At 41.5% G+C, this 21,194-nt stretch overlaps 1 protein-coding gene across 1 annotated transcript in view; it reads left to right on the top strand.

Annotated features, from left to right (window-relative positions):
• LOC126336284 (filamin-A) overlaps positions 1-21,194 on the top strand; it is a 1,048,954-nt gene that overhangs the window by 1,007,989 nt on the left and 19,771 nt on the right. The window contains 2 exon segments of the mRNA XM_049999806.1: positions 4,612-4,750; positions 20,049-20,191. Coding sequence (XP_049855763.1) covers positions 4,612-4,750; positions 20,049-20,191 — 282 coding nt within the window.

Genomic DNA, 21,194 nt, shown 5'->3' on the forward strand with positions numbered 1-21,194 from the left:
TCTATATACTCCTTCCACCTTTCTGCTTTCCCTTCTTTGCTTAGAACTGGGTTTCCATCTGAGCTCTTAATATTCATACAAGTGGCTCTCTTTTCTCCAAAGGTCTCTTTAATTTTCCTGTAGGCAGTATCTATCTTACCCCTAGTGAGATAAGCCTCTACATCCTTACATTTGTCCTCTAGCCATCCCAGCTTAGCCATTTTGCACTTCCTGTCGATCTCATTTGTGAGATGTTTGTATTCCTTTTTACCTGCTTCATTTACTGCCTTTTTATATTTTCTCCTTTCGTCAATTAAATTCAATATTTCTTCTGTCACCCAAGGATTTCTACTATCCCTTGTCTTTTTACCTGCTTGATACTATGCTGCCTTCACTACTTCATCCCTCAAAGCCACCCATTCTTCCTCTACTGTATTTCTTTCCCCATTCTTGTCAGTTGATCCCTTATGCTCTCCCTGAAACTCAGTACAACCTATGGTTCCTTCAGTTTATCCAGGTCCCATCTCCTTAATTTCCCACATTTTTGCAGTTTCTTCAGTTTTAATCTGCAGTTCATAACCAATAGATTGTGGTCAGATTCCACATCTGCCACTGGAATTGTCTTACAATTTAAACCTGCTTCCTAAATCTCTGTCTTACCGTTATACAATATATCTGAAACCTGTCAGTATCTCCAGGCTTCTTCCATGTATACAACCTTCTTTTATGATTCTTGAACCAAGTGTTAGCTATGATTAAGTTGTGCTCTGTGCAAAATCCCACCAGGTGGCTTCCTCTTTCATTTCTTAACCCCAATCCATATTCACGTACTATTTTTCCTTCTCTTCCTTTTCCTACTATCGAATTCCAGTCACCCATGACTATTAAATTTTCGTCTCCCTTCACTATCTGAATAATTTCTTTTATCTCATCATACATTTCTTCAATTTCGTCGTCATCTGCAGAGCTAGTAGGCATATAGACTTGTCCTACTGTCATAGGCGTGGGCTTCGTGTCTATCTTGGCCACAACAATGCGTTCGCTGTGCTGTTTGTAGTAGCTTACCCGCATTCCTATTGATTTATTCATTACCGCTATTTGATTTTGTATTCATAACCCTGTATTCACCTGACCAAAAAGTCTTGTTCCTCCTGCCACCGTACTTCACTAATTCCCACTATATCCAACTTTAACCTAACTTCCCAATGTAGGAAAGGCCAAGATGAAGGCACTGGTCGCCGCGCACAGAGGTACAACCCTAAATCGTTCCCCTCCCTGGCCACACCATGGGAGGAACATCAGGCGCCAAGGATGGCAGCAGATCTTATTCACCCCAGTACCTTGTATGTTCGTGAGCTGATAGGGAATCTTTCATGACGTTGGAGCCTCAGTTTTTTGTTGAGCATTTACGGGGCTGCACTGGTTGATCAACTCCCTAAACCTTTCCAACTTCTGGGAGATTTCAATGCCCATAACCTCTTGTGGGGTAGCACTGTGCTTACTGGCCGAGGCAGAAGCGTTGAAACTTTACTGTCACAATTTGACTTCTGCCTCTTAAATACTGGGGCCACTACACATTTCAGTGTGGCTCATGGTAGTTACTCAGCCATTGATTTATCAATTTGCGGCCCAGGACTTCTCCCATCTATGCACTGGAGAGCACATGACGACCTGTGTGGTAGTAACCACTTCCCCATCTTCCTGTCACTGGTGCAGCATCAGGCACACGGACGCCTACCCAGATGGGATTTGAAAAAGGCGGACTCAGGAATCTTCACCTCTGCTGTCACTGCTGAATCTCCCCCAAATGGTAACAATGATGTGATGGTTGAGGAGGTGACTAGCACAATTGTCTCTGTGGCAGAAAACGTGATCCCTCACTCTTTAGGGTGCCTGAGACATCAGGCAGTTCCTTGGTGGGTCGGTGGAAGTCGCTGAAGCAATTGAGGAGCATCGGCGAGCTCTACATTGGCATAAGCAGCATCCTTCCCTGGAGCTCCTCATTGCCTTTAAATGGCTCCATGCCCATGTTCGCTACCTTATCAAACTACAGGAGGAGGAGTGTTGGGAGAGACACGTCTCCACCATTCGGTGCCACACGGCACCTTCCAAAGTCTGGGCAAAGCTCAAACGTCTGTTCGTGTGCCGGGCCCCAACAGCTGACTCCGGTGTTACCATAAATGGCGAGTTATATCCCAATGCAAATGCAATTGCCGAGCACTTTGCTCAAGCCTCTCCATCAGAGAGTTACCCCCAGCCTTTCGTATACTCAAACGGCGGCTGGAAGGGAACCTCCTCCTCATTCACTACATGCTGCAGTGAATCCTATAACGCGCCATTTACAGAGTGGGATCTTTTTGGTGCCTTTGCTCATTGCCCCGACACAGCTCATGGGCCTGATCGCATCCACAGCCAGATGATTAAACATCTCTCATCTGACTACAAGCGACATCTTCTCGTCATCTTCAAACGGATCTGGTGCAATGGCATCTTTTAATCGCAATTGCGCAAGAGCACCATCGCACAAGAGCACCATCATCCAGTTCTCAAACCCAGTAAAAACCCACTTGATGTGGATAGCTATGGGCCCATCAGCCTCACCAACGTTCTTTGTAAGCTGCTGGAATATATGGTATGTCGGCGGTTGGGTTGGGTTCTGGAGTCGCATGGCTTGCTGGCTCCATGTGAGGGCATCGTCCACCAGGGTCACTCTACCAATGATAATTTTGTGTCCATCGAGTCTGCCATCCGAACAGCCTTTTCCAGACGCCTAACACCCGATTGCTGTCTTTTTTTGACTTACGTAAAGCATACGACACGACTTGGCGACATCACATCATTAACACATTGTGTGAGTGGGGTCTCCAGGGACCTCTTCCAATTTTTATCCAAAACTTCCTGTTGCTCCATGTATTCAGTGTCCAAGTTGGTGACTCCCATAGTTCCATCCATATCCAGGAGAATGGAGTCCCGCAGGGCTCTGTATTGAGTGTGTCTCTATTTTTAGTGGCCATTAATGGTCTAGCAGCAGCTGTCGGGCCCTCCGTCTTACCTTCTCTGTTTGCAGACGACTTCTGCATTTCGTACTGCTTCTCCAGTAGTGTTGTTGCCGAGTGGCGCCTCCAAGGAGCCATCCACAAGGCACAGTCATGGACTCTAGCCCACGGCTTCCAGTCTTCAGCTCTCAAGTCATGTGTTGTCCACTTCTGTTGGCATCGTACCATTCATCCCAAACCTACACTTTACATTAATGATGATCCACTGACTCTAATGGAGACAAATCAATTCCTAGGACTGGTTTTCAATGCTTGATTGACTTGGCTCCCTCATCTTTCTCAACATAAGCAGAAGTGCTGGAGGCACCTCAGTGCCTCCCGTTGCCTGAGTGACACCACACAGCTGTCAGTGTGTAAATTGATATAGATTGTGTAAAGGTGTGTGAAGTGATACACCAACTGGCCAGCAAAATGGAAGCAGGCAGATGGACACTAACAGAAAAACAGCCCATACTGTTGTAGTAAGTAAAAAACTAAATTTACACCCTTATCGACAGGTAAACAATAGTCATGGTGATACTTTAAAGCATGTTCCATTTCTTGTCACAGAGGCAGCAACCAGCATTATGCTAGAAATAATGTTATAACCTCCAGAAACCATCTGAGGATGAACCTGAAAAGGTTTGAAAACCAGTTCATGGAATAAAACACAATTATTCAAAAAAGTTACTGGTTGCAGTTTTATGTAACTTGTTAACATTTCTAGTAATAGTTCATTAATGGTCCAATCACTTGGTGGCTTAGGAAGTGGAGAAACATCATGAGCAACTGGCCTCATGGCTGAGGGCAGGATTGGATATTGAAAAGCCTATTTTGATTTTGCAGAATACCCTTTCACTTTGATCAAGTAAAAATAGCAGTCAATGTCACCATCCCTGTTTTCACGCCACGCTGTTGGTACCGGTAGTAACTACCATTACAGTCTAGCACCAAAATTCTTTCTTAAAGTTGTTTGAAAACTACTGAGTCAAGTGGCACAGTGTGTAGCACACTCACACAAGACTTGCATTGAGGTGGTCAACAGTTCAAACCCACATCTGGCCATCTTTATTTAGATGTTCCATGATTTTCTTGGATCGCTTCAGGCAAATGCTGGGAGGGCCCCTTTCCCAATTCGAGCTAATGCTCCTCTAATGACCTCGTTGTCAGCTGGATGTGAAACACTGATCTTTTCCTCCCTCCCCCATATGAAAACTCACCAGATGTCAGCACAAGCCAGAATTGTGATTTCTGTTTATGATAACTAACACTATTTGGACAAGCCTAGAGATCAAAACACACATAGAGAAGATAGTTTCCCTATTGCATCCTGTCTTTATCATTTTGTCTTTAATGGAAAGACACATTTAAATATCCTCCATTCAAAAACAGTTTTACATATAAAACATTCACGTACCGTGTTTCACATTTGCAGACTACAACCACATTAGGAAAAATGTCGTAGTAATATGGATTAGTGAAAGGTATAAGGTACACTGCCATCAATTGCGTTCACTGTGAAAAATGTAATATGAATAATGAACAGTAATGAAGAATGTAACACCACAGTCATTCTATTTTCACTTCATTTCTGCAGGATTGCCAGAAGTGACTCTTACGGGTATGAAGGCTGATGTTAAAGTGCAGCTCCAGAACTTGGGTAATAGCACCTACAGAGCAACATACATACCTGTTGTTCCTGGAACATACCTCTTGAACGTTATGTGGTCCGAAAGGTTTGTAACTTATATGTGTTATCAACTACTAAAATTATCCGGCAGTATGGAAAATAATCTTATAGAAGTTGGCAATTTAAATAAATTCTCTAGTTAACTGGTTGGAACTAGTAGCTTTGAGAACATTCATTCCACTGTGTTTCAGCATTTTTTTTCCTATAAAAAAGCTCATTGGCAGATTATTATTTAACCTCTCTTAATTTCAAGATGTAACCAATATTAGATTAGGGGAACTCTTATGTTCAGAGAATCTGATTTGAGGAGATCCATGTGGCAGCATTTTGATCCATTTTTGAACTAAAGTAAGCTGTTAAGTCTTATATAGATTGTTCTTGTTCCTAATACTGGTTTATGAACTGAATTTTTTGTTGGAATGGGGGATATTTTTTTTACAACAAACTTCAGTGAGCAATAAATATACTGAGATGCAGACTTCAACATTATATTCATGAATTCATACAAATAATGCATATTTCACATTTTTGAACTTGGAAAACTTTTGGTTGGCTTGGAGTGTTATGTCAAAATATGATATTGTATGACATTATGGCATGAAAGTAAGCAAAGTATGACAACTTTTTAATTTTTGTGTCACACGTCTTGTAACATTTGCATTGTGGAAAAGAATTTGTTCATGTGTTTCAGCATTTCTGTGGAGTCCTCCTTCCAGTTTAATTTACTACCAAGCTGTAACCCCAGGAATCTAACACTATCAGTCTTTTATAGTGTATCTGTACTTCTTAATATTTCATGCATATGCTGGTTGGAAACTTCTTTCATGCTTTGAACTGCATATGGGAGTCTTTTCAAAGTTTGATGACAGTGAAGTGGCTACAAACCATTTATTAATGTTCAAGGAAATGTGATCAGCAGCCCTTTCTAAAACTATGCTCAACATTGATATTTTATGGAATACAGAAGTCATTAATGCACACAAGAAAAAACAATGGCCCAAAGGCAAACTGTTGTGAGACCTAACATGTAATCAGTTCCCAGTCTCATGATGGCAGGCAGCTTAATTCACTGGTCTCTCCTACTGACATTCATTGTTTCCTGTTTGAGGTATGACTTGATACATTTTGCAGCAATGCCAGTGACACCATAGTATTCTAATGTGTTGAAAAGGAAGTTGTGGTTAATGCAGTCAGGTGGTTTTGACAAATATCTGCAGCTTGTAATTTATTAAGTAATTAATTAAGTACATTCTCACTGTGTGTGTAAATATCCATCTTGATACCAGAATCCTTCAAAAATCCAAACTGTGTCTTCGACAGTGTTGTTTCAGATGGTTGAGCAGCTTCCTTTACATCACCTTTTCTAAAATTTTCGAGAATATGGGCAAAAAGTTCCTTTCTTTGTGGCTATTCTCTCTGCAGGTAGAAACTGAGCATCACTGCTAAAATTCAGAAAAAGTTGTATCAGCAGAAAATACCACCTCTGTTAAATCAACAGAGAATGCATATGCTAAAGATATTTAGAAAGTATTGAAGAGATGATATGTACCCTAGATCAGGTAGGCTTAAAATTAAGTTCCTAAGGACAGCCAATAGTGTTGTTATAATAGAAGCCAAATCTCAGAAAGCCTGCAAGGGGCTGCAAGAAAAAGCCAATAAAATTCCAACAATTTAAATGTGAACAGCCACAAATAATTTGTATGACATGCGACATGACTTGGCCAGTAAGAAGGCACTAGACTCTATCAAGTCTTTGATGGAGCAACTTGGAGAGGAAGGCTTCTAAAAGGAGAACAAACTACACTTCAAAACTGGTGCTAGAGATAGACACTGTACACTACAAAATGAACACAAACTCCAGAGTACACAATTCTTATTAAGTTATCAAAAATTGTACATTAGCCTCAGGGCACTGAATGTGAAAGACATGCTTTAAATACTTTGCATAGATGATGTTTCACCTAGCGTGAAAGAACAACAGGTTTGACCTACTGCGAAGACAGCAGTCGTCAAAGGAAAGACTCTAGTAAGCATGGTGAAAACTGAAGCACGTTCCATGCCTTAAAAGGAGAAAACAATGCTCACATGAAAGGAAAGTAGACTGTCCCACTTACCAGATCTACCTGTGACAAGAAAGAGCTCAGACTGTTTATGAAAACACACACACACACACACACACACACACACACAGACACACACACTGAAGTGGCAAAGAAACTGGTGTAGACAGGTAGAATACGGCACTGTGGTCGGCAATGCCTGTATAAGACAACAACTGTCTGGCACAATTGTTAGATCAGTACTGTTGGTATAATGGTAGGTTACCAAGAGTTAAGTGAGTTTGAACACAGTTGGCACGCAAGTGATGGGACACAGCGTCTCCGAGGTAATGTTGAGGTGAGGATTTTCCTGTATGACCATTTCACGAGTGTACTGTGAATAACAGGAATCTGGTAACACACAAAATCTCTGACATCACTATGGCTGGAAAGGTCCTGCAAGAATGGAACCTCAATGTGACAGAAGTGCAACTCTTCTGCAAATTGCTACAGATTTCACTGCTGAGCCATTAGCAAGTGTCAGTGTGCAAAACATTCAATGAAACATCATCGATATGGGCTTTCGGAGCCGAAGGCCCATTTGTGTACCCTTGACGACTGCATGACACAAAGCTTTACACCTTGCCTGGGTCCGTCAACACTGACATTGGACACTTGATGACTGGAAACGTTGCATGTTTGGACGAGCCTTGTTTCAAATTGTATTGACGGGTGGACATGGAAGTGTACGAGTATGGAGGCAACCTTATGAATCCATTTACTCTGCTTGTCAGCAGGGGACTCTTCAAGGTGGTGGAGGCTCTGTAATGGTGTGGGGTGTGTGCAATCTGAGTAATATGGGACCCCTGATACTTCTAGATATGATTCTGATAGGTGAAACATATCCTGTCTGATCACCTGCCACCTGCCTCCAGGAGGACAATTCAATGCCCTACATGTCCAGAAATGCTACAGAGTGGCTCCAGGATCACTCTTCTGAGCTTAAACACTTTCGCTGGCCACCAAACTCCCCAAACATGAACATTATTGAACACATCTGGTATGTCCTAAAATGTGCTGTTCAGAGCCACCTCGTCGCACTCTTATGGATTTATGGACAGCCCTGCAGGATTCGTGGTGTTAATTTCCTCCAGCACTAATACAAACATTAGTTGAGTCCATGTCATGTTGGGCTCTTCTTTGTGCTTGTGGGGGTCCTACATGATATTAGGCAGGTGTACCAGTTTCTTTCGCTCTTCAGTGTATATGCAATAGATTTCAAACTGCAGAGAATCACAAGACAGTATTATTCCAGGAGCACAAGAAATTGGCACTGAACAGTTACATAGTTTGAGCAACTTGATATTCTGTATCTGTGGGAAATACTAAATAATGTATATTACTTGATCCTACCTGCTCTAAAAACTGACCTAGTTGAGTACCATCACAGTGAAATGATTGACTGCATTAACAGGCTACTGTAATGACAGCAGCTACAGCAACTGACAGCTCGAGAACTGAAGAAGAAGGCTTTGAAATGGGGACTTTGCTTCTGTGTAGGGTTAATGAAATCGAGAGTAACACTTTGGAATGGTGGCTGTCGTAATTCAGAATCAGCTATGAAAACTCCAAATAGGAATACCAACAATGTAGGAAAAGACAGATTGCTATGTACCAGAAAGAAAAGTCAAATTGCAGGCAAGCAGAATTTAGGCACTCATGTATAGCTTTTGGCCACAGACTTCATCAGTAAAAGAGAGGGACACACACACACACACACACACACACACACACACACACACACACACACACACACACAAAAGTAAGTGCACCTGACCACCAATTCCATCATCTCAGGACAGAATGCAACATGATATGGGATGTAATCAGCAATCTGGGACTGGGGAAGGGGGAGGGGAAGGGATAGTAGTCTGGTGGAGTGTGCAGGGACTAGACTGTCAACAGGTGCAGTGTGAGGAATGTAAGGAGCAGGGAAGTCGGGGAAAAAAGGAACCAAAAAAGAGAGGAGTGGAGGAAGATGGGCTGGTGGACAGCTGGTTGGCAGTCATACCAACATAAAAAGCTGTGAAATGATTGAGCATAGCTGCTTTCACAGGTGGCCCGGCCCCTTATGGGGTAGGATAGGCCTGTGACAGGACTGGAATAGGAAGAGCTGGGTGGGTGGATTGGGCAGGTCTTGCACGTGAGTCTTCCACAGGGATATGATCCTTGTGGCAATGGGTTCGGATTGGGAGTGGTTTAGCGATGGACTAGGATGTTGTGGATGTTGGATGGGTGACAACACTACTTTAGGAGGGGTGGGAAGTATCCCAGGTAGGACGCCCCTCATTTGAGGGCACAGTGATAGGTGATCAAAGCCCTGGCATTGGATGTGGTTCAGTTGTTCCAGTCCGGGTTGGTGCCGGGTGATGAAGGGGACATTCCTTTGTGTTTGGTTCTCAGGGGTCGTGGGATGATTGGGGGTGTGAGGGGAAATGGCGTGCGAGATCTGTTTGCGGATTAAGTCTGGGGAATATATCCTATCTATGAAGGCCTTTTTCGAGACCCTCAGCATACTGAGCGAGGGAGTTTTTGTCACTGCAGATATGTAGCCAGGCCACATGTGAGGGATTTTTTGGTGTGAAAGGGATGGCGGATAGCAAAATGCAGGTACTGTTGGTGGTTGGTGGCTTTAATGTGGACAGAGGTGCAGATGGAGCCATCAAAGAGGATGATGTCAATATCCAGGAAGGTGGCATGCTGTATTGAGGAGAAACACATGAAGTGGATGGGAGACAAGGTGTTGAGGTTGTTGTCGTAGTGGCCCCTTATCAGTTAGGGGACTCGCACAATAGACAAGCAAGGTGGGCTGCTAACCTCCCTTCGAGAGCTCAGATCGAAATATCGTCTGTGGATGTAAACGACAACAGACATTCTGCATAAACACAGAACTACTTCGTGAAAAGACATGTGACAGAGATCCACCAATTGGAACTAATGTGACTACGTTTAGCACTCGGACACTCGCCGTAGCATTCGGTAGAATGTTGTACCTTTGTAATTGTATTTTTATTATTATTTTCTTTTCATTGTCTTGTACTCTTACCTGGTTTTTACAACTACAAGAATTATTGTACTTCTTGTTGTTCTTGCATTTGGAAATTAATGCATGCCAAGAAGGCATTTTAGTTGCAATACAGTGTGTCGTGACTTGACTGTTAGTTCTTTCCTGCTGACCACAGGACACTAAAATTGTGAAGGAATGAAAGTAGGGTGTTTTGGCTCTGGGTTCAGGTCATGAAGATACCATCAGTGGACTTGAACCAGGCCTGGGGTTAGGTGTTTTGGGAGGTTAGGAAGGTCTCCTGTAGATAGCCCATTAAAAGGTAGGAAAGTGTCATGTGGGTGCCCATGGCTGTGTCACAGATTTGTTTATTTACCTTCCCTTCAAATGAGAAGTAGTAGTGAGTAAGGATAAAGTTAGTAAGTTGTACAAGGAATGAGATAGTGGGTTTGGAAAGGTAGTGATCAATAGTGGTAAGACTAGGGCATGACAGATGTTGGTGTATGGGAGGCTAGATTATGGGCACTTGATGGAGGTGTCGGTCAGTGAGGGCAGAAATTCTTCAGTGGGGGCACAATAACCAGCTACAATGGGACATCAAGGATTGTTGGGTTTGTGGATTTTAGGAAGCATGTAGAAGGTGTGAGGAAAGAAATGGATTAAGGGGAGATGTTTTCGGAAGGGCCTAAGGCTTTAAACAGATTTGTGTTGGACTTCTGGCATGGGATCACTCTGGCAGAGTTTATAGGTGGAGGATTCAGATAACTGGTGAAGGCCTTCTGCCAGGTAGCCACTGCAACTCATAATAATTGTTCCAGTCTGCAACTTGATGTGTCTTCTTTATTGTAAGTAGCAATCTGTATTTTCCTATGTTGTTGATAAATCAGAATGAGATTTTGATACACATGGCAGACAAAACCTCCCAATCCAGGACCCAGTTATACCATAAAAGGTATTGTGATATGGCAAAGTTAACTTTGTTCATGGTGGTACCCTGAATGATTACAAGCCTAACAGGACAAATTGTACCAGTGATATATATTTCAGTGGCATGGGCTCATTATAACATCAGTGACATGGCAACATCTTTTTTATCTGAAGCAACTGAAATGCCACCTGTTACATTGAGGAGTGTTTCTGACGTTTAGTGTCAGCACATGGACTGATACAATATTTCCAGCTCTTCAGTTGTGGATTCAGCAGCTCAGATTGGAAGAAACCAGATATCTCTAGTACTTGTAAAATGCAGCCTCCAAATAAAAGGGAGATTGCATTGGAGTCTGTGAGAGATGAACCTAAAAAACAGCTTGGTGGCCCAACAAACCTGAACTAGGTACACTGAGAGATAGAAGGCAGTGTCATGCTGAATAAGCTGGAGGATTCTACAGTACAAGCACCGATGAGAATTACAAATTTGCGACTGTTATAAAAGTCTTATTAAGACCAAGTGCATTTCACTTTATTTTAAATCATCTTCAGTGGCCATTGTAACAATATGGTTTTTCTTACCAATTTGTTTGCAGTTATTGTGAACAGTTCTTATGCTTTTTTTACTGTAAAAATTACTAAATTATTGTCATTACTCATGGTTGTTTGAGCGAGGTGATGCAGTGGTTAGACACTGGACTCGCATTCGGGAGGACGACGGTTCAATCCCGCGTCCGGCCATCCTGATTTAGGTTTCCCGTGATTTCCCTAAATCACTCCAGGCAAATGCCGGAATGGTTTCTCTGAAAGGGCACGGCCGACTTCCTTCCCCATCCTTCCCTAATCCGACGAGACCGATGACCACGCTGTCTGGTCTCCTTCCCCAAACAACCAGCCATGGTTGTTTTTTTGTTCCTTACATGATTCTTAATGTTCTGCACATATGGTTAGATTTTTGTACACTGTACTTTCACTGACATGAAATATATTTACATTTTTATTTTGTGTAGATCCACTGCCATCTCGCACTTGGTGTACTCTTTTCCTTCTTCTTCTTTAGTGGGAGCATCTCTCTCTCTCTCTCTCTCTCTCTCTCTCTCTCTCTCTCTCTCTCTAGTGTGTGTGTGCGTGCGTGCGTGTGTGCGCGTGCGGGCATGGGCGTGTGCAGGGGGGGGGGGGCTGTGTGTGTAAACTATTACTTCACTTTGTTGCAGTATTGGGTGATCTAGGATGGGACACATTGCTCAGTTTATGTCATACTATTTTTGTGGTGTCCAGGGAGGTTATTTACCTATTGTATGATTAGATTATATATATTTTTTAAAGTGCATCTGTCCATAATTTGGTGATTTTGAGTTTGCTCTTTCTTCAGATATTGCATTTGTACCTCCACAGACAGACATTAAAAGGGGTATCAGTGCGCCAATTACTGTAAGTTCAGTAGAGCTCTGAAAAACAATGGTTTTTGTTTCTTTTTTTTTCACTCCAGAACAATGTTATTCCATCAGATTAACGTTATTTTTATATGGACTTCAGTCAGTAACTCGTGCTCTGTTAAAAGTAAACACGTACCAACAGTGATTCATGCTCTTTTGGGAATAAAGTTTGGATTGCACCACTGCCATGGTGCAGATCATTTAATAGTTTCTATTCTCATCCCTAGGTTGCATTACCAGTATTCACAAGAAAACAATATACTGCAGTTGTTTTGACTATTGTAAAGTGTTGTCTTATTTATACATGCACTTAAACATGCTTGCATTAAAGGTTGTAATCAATGGAAAATCCATGATTGAATGTAACAGTATTATGAAAAGGAAAGTTGCCACTTACCATATAGCAGAGATGCTGAGTTGCAGATAGACACAACAGAAAGACTTTTGCAATATAAGCTTTTGGCCAACAAGGCCTTTGTCGAAAATAGATGTGACACACACACACACACACACACACACACACACACACACACACACACACACAACTCTAGCCTCTGGCAGCTGAAGCCCCATGGTTAGAGTGGCAACTGGGTGAATGTAAGGAGGAGGCTGAGGTGGGAGGGGGAGGGATAGCAGGGTACGGGCGGAGGACAGTGAATCTCTGCTGGGGAGCATGCAAGAACAAGGTGGAGAGAGGTTAGGGCAGCTAGGTGCAGTCGGGATGTTAGAAGGTGGGTAGGGGATGGTGGTTTGGGGGAGGGGGGGGGCAGCAAAAAAGGAGAGAAGTAAAAATACTGGATGTGTTGGTGGAATGAGGTTTGTGTAGTTCTGGAACGGGAAAATGAAAAGGACTGGATGGGTGAGGATAATGACTAACAGTTCTACAGTGGCACAAAAGTCTAAATCATTTGCAGAATGATATTGGTTACTACATGAAATTAAGATGCTCTGTTCGAAAAAAACAGCACCTAAATATGATGCTCTATGAGACTCGTGTAGAATTGGCAAAAAATGTAGGAAACGCCACAGTTTTCATGGCACTAGTAGAAAAAACTGAACACAACACATACACAGCAATGAAACATTTACGAAACAAACATAAACAGAATATAATGAAACTAACAGTAAAAAAAAGACTCAAAAATACATTTACATTTTAAATGTGAAACCACATGAACACCAACACACATTCCATCCATGTTTAGTTAACCTAACACATACAGAACTACACGTAAATGAAAAAAATGCTCTTGGAAAAAGGTTTGAAACATTGCACCAATAGCAAAGTGAACAATCAATACATAGAAAATCTCGTAGTAGAAACTGAACACATCCTTACACGTGAAGAACACCAAAATAATTGTGAAATAAACATAGAACTGACAAGAGAACTAGTAAAAGAAGAATTAAAAGGCATAATGAAACAAACACAGCAGACACACAATAAGAACAACCAAACAGAAGCAGCCACTATGAAAAGGTTAAAACAAAAGCTAACAAACAATAACATATTAATAACAAGAGCAGACAAGGGAAATGGAGCAGTACTCGTGGATAAAGATAAATACATCACAAAAACCAAGGAATACATAAACACCAATGCCATACAAAAACTGAAGTCTGATCCAACTACACGATTCTAGGCAAACGTGAAACGAACATTGAACACACACTCACAGACAAACAAAAATACTACATAACACAGAAACACCCACAAGCACCAACACTCCGCAGTCAACAGAAAGTACACAAAGACGGAATGCCAATGAGAGCTGTTATCAACTTTGAGAAAGCCCCAACATACCACATAGCCAAACACCTCCAAAAGTTAATTACTAAACACTATAAAGTAGAAAACAACAGAACAGTGATAAACACAAGAAACCTAAAAGAAAACATACAGAACATACAGGTACCACACGCAGCATCACTGATTTCATTCGACATAGAAAATATGTATACCTCCATCTCTATCACTGAAACAATAGAAATCATAGAACAAAACCTCTCATCTCACAGCAACCTCACCACAGACGCAATAAAAGAAATAACAAATATGCTCAGACTGACAATTGAACAAAACTACTTTCAGTTTGAGAAAGAATATTATCTACAAAATGATGGACTGTCCATAGGATCCCCAATATCAGGAACACTAGCAAACATTTTCATCAGTCACCTAAAAAATCAGATATTTAAAAAGATAACCATAACCACTAATGAAAGTTTCAAAATCATATATTGGTACAGATACGTGGATGACATTATTTGTCTGGTAGATGAGCCAAGTGAAAAAAATAGATGAACTCCATTCGGAAATAAACAAAGCTCATCAGAACATAAAATTCACACTTGAAAAAGAAAATCAAATAAATCTTCTTGACATTACAATAAAAAAAGAAAATGGCAAACATACATTTAACATCTCTAGAAAACCAACAGCCACGGACACATTAATACATTCCACATCCAACCACCCTTACAGCCAGAAACTTGCAGCACTAAGACACATGTTACGTAGATTAAACAGAATTCCACTTGGCAAAAGAAACTATGAACAAGAAATGAGTACAATCGTACAAATAGCTAGGAACAACGGGTATGACACACATGTGGTGCACAGGCTCAATCAAAAAATAAAAACACAAATACAAAATGAACACAACATTTTTCCAGAATACAAAAGAACTCACAAGCTGAAAACTTACAAACACACACAATGACAACACCACACAGAAAAGAACCAGAAGGTACACCATGACCTACACGCATAAACTAACACACAGAGTTGCAAACATCCTAAAGAGACAGGGCTTCAAAATAGCATATAAGCCTGGGCAAACCCTCCAATCACACCTAAGCCAGCCAGCTACCAAGAGGGACAAATTCCAACAATCAGGAATATATAAACTTGAATGTCAAAGTTGTGATGCAGTATACATAGGAGTGACATGCAGGAATTTTGAAACACACAAACAGATCACAGATACTTCAATAATTACACTCGAAAGTTTGGCAATAACATTCGATCTTTGGCGAAAACATTTGACAGTCGGCAACAGAAACCAAAACATTGCATTGAAACAAGCGTTCAGTTCATAGTGCTGTGGAATGTGGGGAAAAAACCGCAAATTGGCATTCATAAGAAGAAGAAAACACCAAAAATGCAACAGGAACATAATATGTAAGAAATTGTCCACGCAACCTGTAAGTACAGTTCGAAACATTACTACTTAATAGGAGATACCAACCGCCAGAACTGTTTAAAACCTATAGGCACAGTGACAAAAATGTAAATTAAATAGCTAACATATGTACATATTCCAGGCCACGGCACTAAAATTGTGTTTTATTCAGTTGCTGTCAGACAGTCCATACGTAAATATTATCAATATACCGTAATATGACTAACAAAGGTTGAGGCCAGGATATATTGCAGGGAGAGCTCCCACATGTACAATTCAGAAGTGCTGCTGGTGTTGACGGGGAGGATTCATATGGCACAGACGGTGAGTCAGTCATTGAAGTGAAGGATGACATGTTGGGCAGTGTGCTGAACAACAGGGTGGTCCACTTGTTTCGTGGCACAGGGGAGGACAGTACGAGGAGGACCTTTGAAGCTCTAGAACAGAAGCTGGAGAAAGCTCTTAGAGAAAGTGTCAGAGTATTATAAGTATTATAAAAACAACTTTCTTAAGCCAAACCCATCAAAACCACAAGTCAGCACCTTCCACCTTCGATCCTGGCAAGCTCACCGTAAACTTTACGTCTGTCGAAATAATACCACACACGAGCCTACTGACAAACCGACTTACCTGAGCGTGGTGCTTGACGGATCTCAGACGTACAGGTACTGTTGCGAAAAGACGTGACAAAAGGTAATTCCCAGAAATAATATTCTGTGGGAACTAGCTAACAGCAAATGGGTGCTAAATCACCGCAAAGCCTTATGCTTCTCTGCAGCCGAATATGCCTCCCCAGTATGGTCCAGATCAACCTGTGCAAAGAAGGTTGACATGTCTTAATGAAACATGTCGATTAGCAATGGGATGCGTGAAACCTACCTCCCTATCAAAACTGTATAGAACTGTCAGGTTTGTGAATCTCAACTCTCAGAGAACAACACATGAATTCCAGAGAGGGTCAGACAAACTATTGACGATCAGCATCCCCTTTTTGGCAGTGAGTGTAAACCCGGGTGATTGAAATCCCGTAAAAGGTTCTTAGCCACGATTATAGAAGCTGATTACCCACCGGCACAGGAAGTGCCCAGCAGATTCGGCACAAACTGGAAGACGTGGAGGACACTGAGCCGAATAAGGACAGGGGTGGCCCCAGTGAAGACAACTATGATTAGGTGGAGTCTTGGAACCACAGATGATAAGTGTGACTGTGGTGCCATGCAGGATATGGAGCATCTGCTCGCCTGCCCAAACTGCCCTTATATCTACAACCCCGACAATTTATGGCTGGACAAGAAAGAAGCCTTGGATGTGACCCTATACTGGGCTGAAAGATTGTGACCTGTTTTCCGGACACGAAAAAGTAAAGTAAATGTTTCCTGACCATAGTTTGTCAGTGGCCATACATGCAGACAAGCAACTTGGTGGTTGTCATGCCCACGTGCAGCACAGTGGTTGCAGTTTACCTTGTATATTACATGACTTGTTTCACAGGTAGCTTGATGAGATAGGTGGTGTTTGTGACCAGATTGGAGTAGGTGTTGGTGAGTGGATGTATGGGACAAGTCTTACATCTACGTCTATTACAGGAATGTGAATCATGAGGTAAGGGGTTGGGAGCAGGGATTGTATAGGGATGGACGAGTATATTTTGTAGGTTCAGTGGACAGTGGAGTACCACTGTGGGAGGGGTGGGACAGATAGTGGGCAGGACATTTCTCATTTCAGGGCATGACGAGAGGTAGTCTGCGACCTTGTCTCCGCTATATGGTGAGTGTTAACTTTTCTTTTCACAATATTGTTGCATTATAAGTTGGAAGTAGTGTTTAGCAATTCTTTGTAAAGTAATGAGTGAGTTCAGGAGTGTTTACTCTCTGGAAGCATCTTCAAGGACACAGTGACTGAAGCAAAAATAAGTTTTCAACAAAATTCAAATAATTGAGATGGGCAGAATTTGACATTTTTATGATCCTGCATATTACTAGCTTCATGGAGTCGAGAGAGGAGAATATAACCCCCCATTTGATGAAAGATCTGCTCCGATTCGCTATAACATTATGACCAGCTGCCTAATACCAAATACATCAATGATTCTGCGTATCAGGGATCCAACAGTGGTTGGTAGGTTTGTGAAGGTATGTGGCATTAAATGTCTATGCACAGGTCACGTAATTCGCATAAATAACACACTGCTAATTTACATATGCGGTGATGGGGCCTGATAGCAACCGAGACGGGTTCCATAGGATTTACATCGGGTGAATCTGGTCACTGTGATGTCAATGTGAGTTCACTATAATCCTCCTAAAGCCACTGTAGCACGGTTCTGAGTCCGAGGTACTGACAGTTATACTGCTGAAAGTTGACATTGCCTTCAGGAAAGATATAGAGCATGAAGTGATACAAGTGGTTTGTAGTTGTCAGTGTACTTTGGATTACTACCACATGTCCCATGAAACCACAATAGTTCAGCAAAAATGTGATTTTCTGCAACAGCCAACATGTTTGCATTGAACGACGTTCAAATCTCAATGGTCCCGTGCCCACTTCCCTCATAATTGATGATGTCATTGAGTCAACATGTGAACATTTAGGGGTGGTTCCTGTGGAGCTCCATGTTCAACATGTACAATGAATGGTGTGCTCCAAAACACATGTGCAAGCACCTGCATTGTGCTTTTTCAGAACAGATGCCACACATCACCTGCGTCCTACTTTACACAGCAGACAAGCTGCTAAACCCCACATTCTGTGAAAAGTCATATCATCCAGCCATTTAGTACCTAGTGGTAGTTTCACTTTCCTTCTACTTCTTTCTGAAGATACTCATGACAGTAGCACTTGAACATTTGACTAGCTTTAATAATCTGCATTTTTAGTTGCTTATCTCAATGGATTTCCCCATTTCCAGCCCATATTTTAAATAGTTTGGTCCCCCACCCATATCTGCCCTACTTAATACTCCTAACTAATTAATGGAAAATCTCATATAAAGATGTGAAACAATTACTAACAAAGAGATAGAGGGGCTGGCCAGTACTTACCTCAGCTCAGTACAGCCGATAGAAACACAAAAAACAACCGAAAATTTAAGTTCCTAGCTTTCGGAATAAATGTTACTCCCTGATGAAGGAACATTTATTCCGAAAGCTAGGAACTTAAATTTTCGGTTGTTTTTTGTGTTTCTATCGGCTGTACTGAGCTGAGGTAAGTACTGGCCAGCCCCTCTATCTCTTTGTTACTACTTACATACTTCTATTATCACGTCATGTGCCCACAACACCACCAGGTGGCGTCCAGTGCCATGGTGGGCAGTGGTCATAATGTTTTTGCTTATCAGTGTATATCTGTCTTATTACCAGTAAAGCTACTTCTCCCCAGTCTACTACTGTTACACTTGGAGAAATGTGTCCAGAATAATTGAAGTGTAAACCTTCAGTTTGGCTGAGGTAGATTAGTTACTTAGTCCTTAAATCCAACCCTATTTCCCACCTGCAGGCCCAGAACTCAGCAAGGGTCATTTTCATGCACAATATAGCCCAAGTAATAGTGACAGCTCAGTAAAAATGTTTCATATGTGGGCCATGTGAATGAGTGTCATTGGTGTAACTGCTCTGGCAGAGAGCCTCTCAGCTACCACTGCCACGGATATTATCACTTTTGAATGAATTGTGCTGTTCTTCTCACCCTGACTCTATCTTAACAAATGCTGATCAGAATCCATAGAAAGTCAACTCTGTGGTTCGAGTGTTGTGGCTCCACCTCTTAGAGGTGACTTTAAATTTTCTTGTCATTAAATTATGATTATACTGTCTTACAGAATTTTACCATTGATTGTACAGTATGATTACACACAAAATATGTGTATGTTATTATTGGCTTGTATTTTATCCTCGAACCATTTGTTTTGGTAGTTTTAAATCGAACTGTTCGGCCCTGAAACTTTTTACACCATAAAGCAACAGTTTGTCGAAAGTGATTCGCGTTATGGCTGCCTAAGTACTCCAGGAAACTATGTAACTGATGCCACAGAAGCTGTTTGAACTCTGTAATTTGTAGTGATATGAACCTCAATCTCCATTTCATTAAACACTCATTGGTAAGAGGTGGTTTCTCACCTCACTCGCATGAGAGGTGTCTGAAACTCCTCGTTAATGTTCCACGAGCAATCCTTTTCTTGTCGCTGAGGACGGAACTAATAGTTCCAAAAGTCAGGATTATTTTGCTGGTGATCTGTGACAATTTTATGCAGTTTAGTAGGATAAAAATATTTATTGCAGATTCAGAAGGCATCAAAATATGGTATTTATTAATTTGTCTGTTATTTTCTGCATAAATTTGTTATTGCTGTATTTGTCTCTTCTACATTTCTGTTTTTCCTTTTTTAAGTATATTCACCACACAGCTGACCTGTTGTCTCAGTCTTTCTCTTTTTTTGTTTCTCTGTGGTTTGAATTGTGCAGTAACAAGGCCATGTGAGTTTGTTACATGGAGGAGTATTACTGTCCAAATCAAATAGAAAAAAAGAACAGTAATTCGTATATTCAGTAATACAGCTACCAGAAAACAAAAAGTTTTTACACTTTGTTGTTTAGTTTGTTGTGCTTGTCAGTAACATAGAATATAAATTTATCTCTGGGATAAATAACAAATAAAAAAATGTTAATCATATCTACAAACTATCAATTATTTACAGGCAGGTGAAAGGTTGTCCTTTGAAAATAAACATAACAGCTGTAGCAGATGCTAGTCGTGTTGTATGCTCTGGTGATGGTCTTCGCATAGGAACTGTTGGCAAAGAAATACGGAGCTTTATTGACACAAGGCGAGCAGGCCCAGGTGAGTATTTCTCGGTGTTCTGTTTCTTAGCACTTATAATGTGTGTTCAAATTTTAGTAGAGTTACACTACACATTTGGTCAGAAGCATCAATATTTTACTAAATTTAATCTCTCAAGTCCATCCAGTCACATTCAAACTCAGGTTTTGCACCATTCGTCTCTTTCAGTTTGCTCTCTGTTGATAGCCGTGAGCTTGTTGTATTAGTCTCTCTTATATTCTGTGTGTTTCAGTGTTCCATGATGGTATAGAATTATATATTTGTTTTTTGTTGTCGTTACAGTTCATGGTGTGGGTTCCTGTAGTCAGGTCCTAGTTCATGAACCACGGGCAACGTATGAGTGGCCAAGTAAGTGGTCCCGACAGTCGGGATACCAGTTACTTTGGAATAAGGCAGGGCATCTCGGACATATTCTGAGTCGTGGTCACCTTTGTGCTCATACGGCAAAGACTACCAAACCCACCGGTTAGTCCCTCAACCGGGGCAAGTAAGGCTAGTAAGGCTAGTAACCTGCTTCCCTGGTTCTTTAAATATGATGCTGGCAACAATCCGAGCAAAATGCCTCGGACCTTTGGAGGTGACGGAGTCCCACCTCTAACTGACAAACCAGGGACTCCTATGATACGACTTGGCAAACAAATGGTAATGAGATGGGGAGCTATTAATATCAATGGGGGCTACTCTGGGAAGAAGGTAGAGCTGGCAGAGGCTGCAAGTAAGATGGGGCAGGACGTTTTAGCTGTTGGTGACATTCAGGTAAGGGGTGAGAAAGAAGAGGAAGTGGGAGATTACAAGGTCTACCTGTCAGGAGTCAAATCAGGAATAGCACAATGGGGTGTAGGGCTTTACGTCAGGAAAGAAATGGAACCCAGCGTAGTTGCAAAAAGTTATGTAAACGAATGACTGATGTGGATAGATTTGACAGTGTCTAGCAAGAAAATTAGGACTGTGTAAGTATATTTGCATTGTGAAGGGACAGATCAAGATAAGATGGATAGTTTTT

The sequence above is a fragment of the Schistocerca gregaria genome, chromosome 2, assembly GCF_023897955.1.
Source record: "Schistocerca gregaria isolate iqSchGreg1 chromosome 2, iqSchGreg1.2, whole genome shotgun sequence".
NCBI lineage: Eukaryota > Metazoa > Arthropoda > Insecta > Orthoptera > Acrididae > Schistocerca > Schistocerca gregaria.